At 36.9% G+C, this 13,186-nt stretch overlaps 1 protein-coding gene across 2 annotated transcripts in view; it reads right to left on the bottom strand.

The window, feature by feature from the left end:
• Positions 1 to 13,186, bottom strand: part of Rnls (renalase, FAD dependent amine oxidase) — a 230,252-nt gene that overhangs the window by 58,379 nt on the left and 158,687 nt on the right. For both annotated transcript variants that reach the window (XM_055614145.1, XM_055614144.1), the window contains exon 5: positions 717 to 890. In XM_055614145.1, coding sequence (XP_055470120.1) covers positions 717 to 890 — 174 coding nt within the window. The remainder of the gene's footprint in view (positions 1 to 716; positions 891 to 13,186) is intronic.

Here is a 13,186-nt window from a genome sequence, read left to right as displayed (position 1 = left end):
TGTGTGTGTGTGTGTGTGTGTGTGTGTGTGTGTGTGTGTGTGTGTGTAGCTTTGGAACTTGTTGTGAAGGCCAACCTGGCCTGAAACTCTCAGAGATCTGCCTGCCTCTACAACATATAGTCTTGTAAATCAAATTTAAATTTTAGAGCTATCTTTAGCAGAAAGGTAACCTGTGAATCAATCCTAGGAAAGTTCTCATGAAATATTTGCCATGAACTATTGTTATATTGCACTGTTTAAAAAAGATGAAATGTACATAAATATTAAAATAATATGGAAGTGATAGATTTCATAGCATGGTAAAATTTATTTTTTAATCTAGCTGGGAAGTATAGAATAAGCAATTACCAAATTAAAAAAAAAAAAGCCCAAACAAAATAACCTAAAGGAATTTCACCAAGAAGCAGAGAAACATTTGCATATATAGCGATCCAAATTAAAGCAATAGAACATAGGGCATTTTAAAATCTTAAACCTTTTGACACTATTTTTATGAACTCAATAACACAAACCATCTGACGAAAGATTTTCTGAGAAACCTTTCTGGTTGCACTGTGTATTTCATGACTGAGCAAATGTTGAACTCTAAGCCACAGGGGATAAAACTTAATGTCACATTTGCTCAGATCAGAATGGCAACACTCAATTAAACAGCATTTCCTCAACCTACAGCCACCATTGTTACTGTGTTTAAGGGCAATAACGGGAGTACTGACCTAGATTGCGCTTCTTATTATCGATGGAGATGAAGCGTATGCAGGGATTACTGGTGATGTAGCGGCCAGCCCAAGGGACATCAATCTTCATGCCTGCTTCATAAAAGAGGCCCAGAGCATAGCGAGAGGAGTAGCTCACAGATGCCAGTTGCTGCCTTTGGCCTTCACTAATTACTGTGGAAGAGAAAACAAAAAGCAAACTTAAAAATATCATCTTTCCTTTTAGTCATCAAATCCAAAATTCCTTTACACAAGTCCCAACTGTCTACAGCAGTCCCGTCTTACCCACCATGCACCCTGAAAGGTGATGTGAAATGTTCTTTGTTCTAAGACCTCTCCAGAATGCTTACTAATGTTGGCACAATTGCTTTTAGCGAGCTGAAGATTTGAGTTCATTAGAGTATCAATCGAGTCTCTTGAAATCCTGCTCTAGCTGGCACAGACTGCCTGCCAACATTATAGATTTTTACATACTTTCCATTTAACTGTGAGTTGAATGCTTTTGCTAATTATTGCCACAACATTTCTCATGGTTATAAACACAACCTTGTTAGGCCGAGTGTTATTTTCATGTGATAGGTAAGGAGACTAATGCTTCACCTCTTATGGCCCTTGCAATATTTCTATACCATTTAGTTTGTCTTGTTACCTTTCCATTATTACATGGTAGCACTTTCTTAGGCAGATGACCACACCCCAGTCATGAATATGATAGGCCACCTCCCTGCTACACTTCCTCAGCAAGGCCCAGCAAGGCTTAGGGAACACAGTTGGGATACAGACTACTGATCTAAAAGAGCACATTTCAAGAATCTTAGCAAATGTTGAAGAAGTGGCTTTCAAAGTACAAAGAGGTGGAAAGGATATTCAATAAATCATTTAAGCCCAATAATAATCCTAAACATTAGTTAAAAACTACAAATATTGTTAGAATCATAATTGACAAACATTGTTAGAACTATGATGCTGAATTTCCCCAAAGTCCTGGTAATACATGTTACAGTTTTTAAAATATTCTCATTTAAAATCTCCTGAAATCGAGGACAGGAACTCCGCAAGGAGAGCAATAGAACAAGAAAATTTGAACACAGGGAACTTCCCAGAGACTCATACTCCAACCAAGGACTATTCATGGAGATAACCTAGAACCCCTGCACAGATGTAGCCCATGGCAGTTCAGAGTCCAAGTGGGTTACATAGTAATGGGAACAGGGACTGCCTCTGACATAAACTGATTGGCCTGCTCTTTGATCACCTCCCCCTGAGGGGGAGCAGCCTTACCAGGCTACAGAAGATGACAATGCAGCCACTTTTGATGAGAACTGATAGACTAAGATCAGAAAGGAGAGGAGAACCTCCCCTATCAGTGGACTTGGGGAGGGGCATGCATGCAGAAAGGGGAAGGAGGGTGGGATCGGGAGGGGAGGAGGGAGGGGCTCATGGGGGAGATACAAAATGAATAAAGTGTAATTAATAAAAGTTAAATAAAAAATAATCTCCAGAAATCTGCCATTTGGAGAGGTTTACTAATGCGGATTGGCCACAATAAAGCTAGAATTCTCACTTTCAGACATTGACGCATCTATATTATCTCAGTCCAGACCCTGCTGCATACAGTTCTGCAATGAACCCAGAAACTACTGTCTTCTCAAACATTAATGATTATTTTACACTAAGAAGTAAAAGTTACCATTTGCTCCAGACATCACTTTCTGCCTTATTAAAAAGCTTTATCTGCTTAATAAACAAATGTTCATCTGACATTGGCCCCGTTATATTCAGAGAATGAAGGACCTTAGTTTAATTAATTTAATTTGCTTTTTAAGCTATGGCTTGCTATTGAGTTATGCTTACTGTTTTCTGAAAGAGAAGAGGTGAGAGTGTTAAATACCAGAAATTAAGCTCATTTCCCCAGATTGTCCATTTATGGAATTAAAAACACAACCAAACAATCTTTTAATTAAGAAAACTGAAAACAAAGCAACCAGCCAAACAATTTGTGAGCCACTAAGTATATATGAAAGCTTGAAACAATTTTTTTTAAACTAAAACTAAAGGGTCAAGTAGGTTGACAGCCAAATTGGATCTCACCTCCATCATATTTGTTCATTTAGTTAAATTTTAAACAAACTGTCAAGTGGCAAATCCCTTTGGGTAGCCTTTGAAAAGGTAATTGGTATCTACAGAGAAAAGGCAACTAACCGTAGACACCCAGGTCTGATGGGGCGTGGGTGGTAAGACTTCTGACTGAAACAATCCAATTTTCAAAAGACTCACTTATCAAAAATGTCATCTTTAGGATGTGAAGTTTCTGAATTTTGAAATACATGTCAGACCTGAAAAACAGTCCCATTTTGTTTGAAAAAAAAAATTCTTGTGCTCAAGGAACTAACTTTAAAGGATCTCAATTATGTATGACATTGTACATAAATATGTACATAAATACATATTCCAGGAAGCAAACTATTAATTTATTAAGTATCATGATATAGAAAAAAAGATATATGAGGGTCAGGGGTGGTGGTGCATACCTTTAATCCTAAAACTCTGGAGGCAGAGGGAGAGGCAGGCAGATCTCTGTGAGTTTGGGGTCATCCTAATCTACATAGTCAGTTCCAGGACAGCCGGAACACAATAGGTTCTGTCTCAAAGGGATATAAAAAAGACCCATGATCACAAAGCAAGGCTCAAAGGAAGGTGCATAATATTTATAGAATCAAGACTGGTTACTTGAATGCCACCATCCACCATCTTCATTTAATTGTGAGTCAATGGGATTCTATAGTCTTTATAATTAGTGTAATATATATTTACATTTTACATAATCTTAAATCATCTATTACTTTATATATTTATGCATAATATATATGTGTTTATATAAAATATAAGAGACATTTTATGATTATGGTGAGAGTAAAAAGTCTAAAAGGTCATTAAGAGGTCATTAAGTAGGGAATCTGTTCTAACTGTATGATCCTGTCATGTGTGTCTTCATGCACATTTGTGCACATGTGGGCTGACAGGAAAGGAGAGGAAGAGAGGGAAAGAACAGAAGACTTGGCATGTACTCATGACTATCATTAAGTAATTTAATTTTCTTAGTTTCCTGCTGTGACTCATTCCTTTAGTTTTGCACTCTTAAGAAAAAGGCTGATAATGATCACTCTTTCTGTTTTCTGTTTTTCATGACAAAAGATTCATCCATCAGCATTGCTTACCTTATGCTAGGTTCTTATATTGATGTGAGGGGTTTAAAGAAGACAGAGAAAGTAGGTGTTCTCATTTAGCTTTCTCATTATTGTCAGAGAGTCAGATTCTAAAATGCAGAACCAGGAAAATAGAGAATAAGCAATTAAGAAAAAAAAGTAGTTTATGAGGAAAATTTACAGGTGAGAACAGTGTGGCTATTTTATTTCACTAGTCAGAGATATGTCTCCTCAGAGCATTTTATTTTGATTCCCATGTAAGCTAACCTGCTTTGCTTGGCACATGACTTGGGCCTTGATTGAAAGGCACATGACTTGGTTTTGGTTGTAACAACTCTAATTTTGGGTAAAGTACAAGACTACAAGCATGTAAGAATGGCTAAAAGGCTACTGCAATAATCTTTGATTTGATACAATAACAGAGGAAGTCAAAAGTAGTTCCATTTGGATAGAATAGACGTATCTACATATATAATAAATATGATACATGCATGTATGTCCATCCATGTAAGTGTATGTATATATATATGTTTATATATACATATATATATATATATAATGTCAATATGCATATTGACAACAAAAACTATGAGTGTCCATCCATTTGGACTGAGATCTTCGAGGAGGCCCTAACCTTTTCATTTGGGTTTGTCTGACTCACTCTTTTACTGTGTAGTTCTTTATATACTCCAGATGGAAATCTTATAACTGGAGCTTTCTCCCCAGACGCTCATCCTTTTATTCTTTTAATAGCATGGTTTTATGTAAAGATTTTTAAAAATTTATTTATTTTTATTACTTATACAGCATTCTGCCTCCATGTGTGCTTCCACACCAGAAGAGGGCACCAGATTTCACTATAGATGATCATGAGCCACCATGTGGTTGCTGGGAATTGAACTCAGGACCTCTGGATGAGCAGCCAGTGCTCTTAACCTCTGAGCCAGCTCTCCAGCCCGTAAAGATTTTTTTTTAAAGTTTATCACTTTTTTAATTGATAGCACTTTTATGTCTCTGTTTATAAATATTTACCTAATATCCTACCTCAAGGTCATGAAAAAACTGAGATTTTTTTTTTTTTTCTGGAAGTTTTAGTGAATTATCTTTCATGAGTCTTGGATATTATTTTGAAGCTAAGTTTGATAGAGTTTTACTAGCTTGGGAAGTTGGCGCAAGTGAAAAAGACCAATTGAAGAATATATAGAATTTTTTGTCTTTTTTGTTCTCCTTGTGGAGCTCCTGTCCCCTCCAGGTCTTTCTATCTCCCCCTTCCTCCATAAGATTCCCTGCATTCTGCCCAAAGTTTGGCTATGAGTATCAGTATCTGCTTTGATACCCTGCTGGGTAGAGTCTTTTAGAGGCCCTCTGTGGCAGGCTCCTGTCTTGTTCCCTGTCTTCACCCACTTCTGATGCCCATCTGTTTGCCTCTCTGAATGAGGATTAAGCATCTTCCCTAGGATACTCTCTGTTATTTAACTTCTCTAGAACTATAGGTCTTAGTATATTATCCTATGTTATATGGCTAATATCCACTTATAAGTGAGTATATACCATGGGTGTCTTTCTGGTTCTGGGTTACCTCACTCAGGATGATCTTTTCTTGTTCCCAATATTTGCCTGCAAATATTTCATGATTTTAATTGCTGAGTAGTATTCCATTGTGTAAATGTACCACAATTTCTGTATCCATTCCTCCATTAAGAGGCATCTAGGTTGTTTCCAGATCTTGGCTATTATGAATAAAGCTGTTATGAACATAGCTGAGCAAATGTCCTTGTCATATGGTTAAACATTTTTCAGATATATGCCCAGGAGTGGTATAGCTGGATCCTGAGGTAGCGCTATTGCTAATTTTCTGAGAAAATACCAGATTGATTTCTAAATGGGCTTTGCATGTCCAGATTCTGTGACTCGTTCTTTTGTGGGTATTAACAGCTATTAATGAAGACATCCTCATATTACATTTGATAGGGTCATAAGAGTATAACATGAAAAAATTACTGTGTTGTCAGTACACTGAGAAACAATTAATGTTTTGATAATACTTTTCCTCTCCATCTTCGTGTTTCTTCTCACAGAGGACTGTGAACATGTTAGACACATGGTTTTTGTAGACTAAGCCTTCATTTGCTATATGACAGAAGGCCTCCATGTGAATGTAGTTTTCAATGTTGAAATGAATGTCATCATTTCCTTAATGTTTGTCCTTGTTTCTTTTTTCTTCTATCATAGCCTTTATAAATATTTTCATGTATAGATCTTTATTCATGTTTCTAATTATACTCCTCAGACTTGAAGCAGAATGACTGTTAATTTTTAGAAAGCTATACCAATTTATAGTTCCTTTAATGATACATGAAAGACACCTTTTATTATACCCTTGATTGTATTTTATTTTCTCTAGTATGAAAGAAAAAGACATCTTATTTTGGTTTTAATATGACAAGACTGAATATTTCTCACATACCTAGGAGCCTACATGTATTTTCTGTTTTGGAAACTGTTAACCTCACTTTCCTAGTTGGGCTATTTTATTTTTCATGGTATTAACCTGAGTTTTAATGATGTATAATACAGAGATTTTTTCACTTACTGCATGCTATGTAACTTATTTTTAGGTCTCATTTGTTTCTTAATATTGTATGATGTTTTAATATTTATGCAGGCAATCAAGTGTTTTTTTTTTTTTTGTTTTGTTTTGTTTTGTTTTTTTCTCCTTCCCTTTTGTATTTAAAGAGTTAGAAACCAGAAAGGTACCACAGCCACTTTTGCCTTCAGTGCAGCTCTGCAGCCAGGGCCGCTGACCCTCTAGAATCTGTGTTGCCTCCAGCTCTGGTGTCTGGAAGCCGTAGGCCAGTAAGAAACAAGGGAGGGGGACCTGCAGTGTAGAATGAGTTGGGATATGGATGAATCTAGATTCTTCCTGTTTGGTCTACTTTGCCAGCTGCTGGCACTGTGGATACTTCTGCCGCTCAATTCCTTTCAGGTTGCTTTCTCCTCCTGTTTCCAGCCCTCCTAGGACTCTAGCTACCTTTCCTGCCACACTTATGCTTACTGGTGTTAATGGCTATCTGCTGTCTCTAGTACCTGGATGCTACAACTTCTTCCACTGTTTGCTTTAACCCTTCCATGACTTGGTAAATGGCCTTGCAGCAAACCATTGCAGTAAAATGCTTTCAAAGATAATGTCTTTCTTGATGGGACCTTGAATGAAATTGTATTAAGTATATGCTTTTCTGGTGTCTTTTAGAAAAAGCACCCAAGCAAAATCCAATAACTCTCGTGAATAGTAGAGATTAATATCTTAAGATCAAATTCATGGGCTCTGAAGTATGCTGAGGGAAAGTGTCTTGTATGGAATTGGTTCTGCTTTCCACTTCCGTCTTCTTCACCTGGCATTGACACTTTGGGCATGCTAATATTGATGATAAAGTACCTATCCTCACTACTACTTTGTGTTCATTCCCAATATCTGCTCAAAGCCTCAACTTCCTACCACAAGTTTGTTGCTTGAAGCTAATTACAGAGCACTGCTAATGTCCACCATATAGCTCATGGACAGTGGAAATTAGGAGGGCAATTTGTATCTATTTAATCTCTGATCAAGGGACGATGCTCTTGATTTACTTATTGTTTTTACTTTTATGTTGAATTCAAGAGAAAGTTTGTGTACTGTACTGATTCAGCTCCTAAGATCAGGCCTTCCAGCTCTGTGGATACACAAAGATAATGGTATCTTAACCAGGATGGCTGATCTTTCGGGACTTAAAAAGGATGTAGAAATAGAACCAAAAGGCCAAGTTTCCATAAATAGTTCCCACACCAAGCCAGTACAGAGCTTGACAATTTACAATTCCCGAGTCATTCCTTTTGTGTAAAACCATCACAGGAGCGGTCTTCCTTCACTTCACCTGGAATAAATTGAGTGTGCGCTTGAACTCCATAGGCAGAGCAGTCATTAAGCCTGGAAGCACAGTTTCAGAAGGACTTTTGGCAAGCAATAAATCTACAGTTTATTGATGACAGACTTCAGCAGTTAGAGCTATGTAGGAGTTCCCTGGGGAAATATTTCTTTTATCCTGAGAGGCACCTCTGGAGCCAGAAAAGTCTGGGTTTGAGTTTGGTTCTGACATCTGTATGACCTTACTCAAGTTACTTAATCTCTCTCAGCATCTGCTTGCTTGTAAAATGAGAATAGTAATAGTCCCTGCCTTAAGGCCCTGTTAAAACATGAGATTAGATAATAGAAAGTACTTAGTGTGAAAGCTAGCACAAAAAGAGTATTGCAAAAAACACACTGGAATTTGATTTCTAAAAGGCTTTTGGGATGTCTCTGAAAATCTCTTGTGTGTTCGTATGTAATTATGTGTCCATGTACACACACACACATACCCAGGAGCCAACCATGAGCCTTTCACTTGCTAAGCATATGCTCTACCATTGAGTTACATTCCAGCCACTAACATCCTGATGTTCCAACACAGAATAATATCACATGAAAAATGTCTTCTGACTTTGTGTCTCAGACAGAAGATAAAAACAAAACAAGTAGGCATTTAGGGGGTCATTATGCATGCCAAAGTTTTGTTGTTGTTGTTGTTTGGGGGATAATACTTTTGAAAATCTATTGTAAATCTATTGTCATTTTTTTTCCCAGAAAGAAATCTGCTTTAGAAGGGTGAAGATTTAGTCACTTGTCTTTGGAAATGAACAAAACTTTGTGTAATTTTCCTATCACCAAGGGTAGTCTCAAACTGTGATACTCCTGACTCAGTGCTGGTTCTGTAGGCCTGTGCCCCCATACTTGGCTGCTTTTCTTAATGTTAACTCTATTCCATAATTAAATGTATATGTCATTAAAAATAAGTGTCACCATAAATGAATTTCTTTGTTTTGTAGTATGATCACTTGAGGTTGTATTTTTTTGAAAATTGTTAGGATTAAGCTATTTCTATACTAGCCTGCTTGATGAGAATACTATTACCCAAAGAACAACATTTAGAATGTAAGTTATATCTCAGGATCTCAAGGGCAGGCTGTTTGACACCCCCCCCCCCCCAGGGGAGGAGCAGTCTGTTAGGCCACAGAGGAGGACTTTGCAGCCAGCCCTGAAGATACCTGATAAAACAGGGTCAGATGAAAGGGGAGGAGGTCCTCCCCTATCAGGGGACTTGGAAAGGGGCAGGGAGGAGACCAGGGAGGGAGTGTGGGGTTGGGGAGGGAGCGGGATACAGCTGGGACACAGAGTTAACAAAATGTAACTAAAAAGAAAAATTAAAAAAAAAAAGAATGTAAGTTATATCTCTTTGATATTCACAGATGTTTTTAAGACTATGAGTTGAATTTTAGAAGCATTTAGAAGACGTTCACGGGAAATAAGATTCCCATCTAGCAGGACCAATTTATCTACATACTTCCTAGATGTGGGATTCTAACAGCCAGTACCTTATATGATGTTTGAATGTGAGGAAAAGAGCATAGAAGTACCTCTAGATTATACTAGAATACCACTTAATTGATCACGACTTCATCTTAATTTGCTCCTACTGGAGATGCAAATAACTGAGGCAGATTTTTAGGAGCAAGTTCTTAGGCTTTCGTGGTTGAACAGGTGATTTGTCCACACTGGACAGATTCTATTCTAACGGTCTTGGCACTGGGAAGGCCCAAACTGAGCCAGTTGCCAAGCATGGGTACTGAATCCTCTTTTAACCCCCAGACATCAGGGAAAAGTGTTTTTGTTTCTTTTTGTCTTTTTTTCTTACTTCCTACATCTGTAATTATAAAGAACAATCTGCTAGAATAAAAAGACATTTACATTTCTGATTCTTGCTTCTATTACCTCTTTGCCTCTTTTCTCCCATTGTTCAGGGACCAAGGTGAAAGAAAATTTAGCCGTATAGATGCAACTGGCTCAATCATAAAGTTTTATGACTTACAATCACTGAATCACAAACTCATTCCTCACTCTTCTCTATATGAAGGTTCCTTGAAGTTAAAATGACATTAGATTGTTTCTATGGCAACAAGTTCTAAGCACACCATTATAACACACACACACACACACACACACACACACACACACACACACCACTTTCAGATGAAGAAACTGTTTTCTGGTATAATGAAGGGGTTAGTTAATTTAAGCAGTGTTTACTGTAAGCCCATTATAAATACCTCCTTACCAAACATTTACTAGTGTGAAGGTTGGATTTTGAACCAAGATATAAAATAGTTTTATCCTGGTAATTGACAATTTCGTCCTCAGGAATTTTTATTTGGGGGTTTCAGAATCTAAATGTAGTGGCTTTCTGGTTCTCCTTTTAGAGCATATAGTGTAAGTCAGCAAACCACAGTAAAATGATTGGAAAATGCTTTCTTTATTTCCATGCATTCTGAACTTTTTAGAGTATTATGCCATCATTCTTCTGTAGGAAAAGTGCTGAGTTTCAGATGGGAAACAGCATTGTTTATGCTATTATACAAAATGTCACAGAATATCATGCATATTTTACAGCCATTCTTCCTAGCCTAGCCATTTAATTATTTCAGGCCATGCCATTCATGAGTAATGTAGTTGTTCTAAAATACAAAACAATAAAAATTTTATTACATGTCACATCTCATTTTCATACAAATATTATATATTTACACATATATAATATGCAGAGATACTTTGTAATGAGACTTAAGAGAATTAATATTCTAATTCAAAACTTTCATAGTCTTAGAAATCATAAAACAACGTTTGCTAGGACATGGAATCTTCGTTGTTGAGGCAAAATGTCAGAATCTGGTAGAAGGAGCTACTAAAAAAATATGTTCACTTTGTATTTTTCAGACCCATAAGCTCCTCTTCTGTTTACAAACTACCTACAATGCTCAGCTAAAGCCAAACCAAATAATAAACTGAAATAAGGAGCAAAAATTGTAAGTGGCACTAGCCTTCATTTAATGTAATCCTACAGGATTTTATTTATGTTGAAATAACTATACTTTTATAAATTGTAAACTTTTCAATTTGATGAAAAACACAATAATTTTTGAGTTTCAGGTCAGCTTTTCCTTTTCAATATTTTAAAAGAACAAACTTAATACACAGTAGGAATACTATTAATTTTTTTATCATTTCTGTTTTGTTTCTACTTTATCATCATATTGAATTATCAATATGTACTGTAAGGTTTTGATTATTGTCCTCAATTTCTCATCTTAACTATCACTGCCAACCATAGGGTTAACTGCACCTGCATTTCTGAGTCCAAGAAAAATACTGTGTAACAATATAATGTGATATATATATATTTCATCTGATTCAAGTCCAGATCCTATGCTTGCTAAATATTGGTATGACCCAGCTTAAAGGGGTATTGTGAAGATCGCAATTTGTTATTTACATCCATGGAAAAGAACAGGGACAAATGAAAATAACAGTGGTTGACACAGGAGAGGAGAACTGAACGAGAGAGCCATAGGGAGGACCTCTGAAGGAGGTTCAGTGTTGAGAACCAAGGCGGAAGAAAATGAAGAAATTGTCCTGCCTCCTCTCAGAAAGATGTGAAAATATCATATTTGCTTCTTATTTATAAGTTCAGGAATGTACTACATCTTCAAAAAGTACTCCCACGTATACTTGGTTCAGGTATCTGCTATTAATCACAGTTGTATATAATTTGACTCTAATGCAGCAGCGCCTCCAAACCCTGGAACACAGTGAGCAACCTTCTATGGTATAATCCAGATCAATGATTTATCGTTTACAGAGGCAGAAGCATAAATTCTTCCCTCTGCTTTTCCGCCTTAATGAACTTGATACTTTCTGTGTGTCAGCTCAGTCTGATCTCCAAGCTGGGAGGCCAAGTTTCAAAACCATTTCATTATTCAAACATCAAACTGTGACAATCCAACTGCACACCTTGAGTACCAGACAGATCACTTCAGGGGCTTATCATGAACTGGAGCCAGTCTCATGGACGACAGGAAAATCACAACAAAACTGGCTTACTGTCCAAGTCTTTTCTGACATGGCCAGTCCCACCCTCAGTTTTTTGTGTTCCACCCTGACTAGCCCCAACCCAGCTCCTGGTCCTCACTGCAAACATGCTGTTCTGGCTGGTTGCCATTTGATGCAATACTCTTGCTCCCTGCCTTCCTCTACTACAAAACCAAGTCACCTCATTCTTGCTTTCCTCAAAGTTTTCCCAGTTATCAGCCCCTTCAAATTCCCTTCTCAAAGTGTCTAGAATTTTTTTTAAAAAACTCAATGTTCTCTCTCTCTCTCTCTCTCTCTCTCTCTCTCTCCCTCCTTCTCTTCCCTGCCATTTCTTTTCTCATGGTCACAGGAAGATCTTTTCTCAGCACACAGATTGACGCCCTTCCCTTTCTTTTTCATTCCGTTTACGAATGAGACACATGACATCTACACTACAACAAAACAGTCTCCGCCTTGAAAATAAAAGAAAACATTCAAAATAATTTGGAAATGACTTTCAATACTTGGCTATAAAAAGGTAAGAAAAGCCGCAAGGTTTTAAAGTGAGATGCAAAGTTATGGGATCAGGGGCTGTAGAGATGGATCAGCTTAGAACTGAAGAGCTCTTTTTGTTTTCATACAAGACTGGTGTTTGGTTCCCAGCACACACATACCTCACAAGGCTATAGTTCTAGGGATCTGATGTCCTTCTTCTGGACTCAGTTGGCGCTGCATTCATATAGTACGCAAACATGTAAAAAAAAAATCTTAAGAAGCCATAGAATTACATGTCAGTGAGGACCACCAACTGTGTACCCCTGAAATCCCCTTTAGTATCCTACATTGACTTTTTTCCCTCAGTAAACAGTTTCCAACATAAATAAATTTTTGCTTCCATCCAGCTGTATTGTTTTCTATTTGTAGTAGTTCTACTTATTAATGATAAATAAACTTCAATGTATATAAACTTGAGAAAGATTAAAGCATTGTTTCCATAAAAACACACATTTGTAATTTGAAACAAGTAGATTATCAACTCAGTTGAATAAGTGTATTCATTTAACCCACAGCAAAAGACAAGCTAGCAGAAAAAATGTGGTTTTTTTTATGTTTAATAGAATATATGCATTCATGTTGTACAGTGAGTTAAATTAAGAACAGAGAATTTCTGTTTTTGTTTATTTAAATGTGAAATTGGATTTCTATTTAAACAGAATCTTCAAATAAGTAATTGTTTCATATTCTGAGTTCATGAGCTAAGAGATGCCTGGGGTGAAAACTGGTTTACACTC

Source organism: Psammomys obesus, unplaced genomic scaffold (assembly GCF_907164565.1).
Source record: "Psammomys obesus unplaced genomic scaffold, mPsaObe1.curated_primary_1811, whole genome shotgun sequence".
NCBI classification, from domain to species: domain Eukaryota; kingdom Metazoa; phylum Chordata; class Mammalia; order Rodentia; family Muridae; genus Psammomys; species Psammomys obesus.
This window is presented reverse-complemented; position numbering and strand designations above follow the sequence as displayed.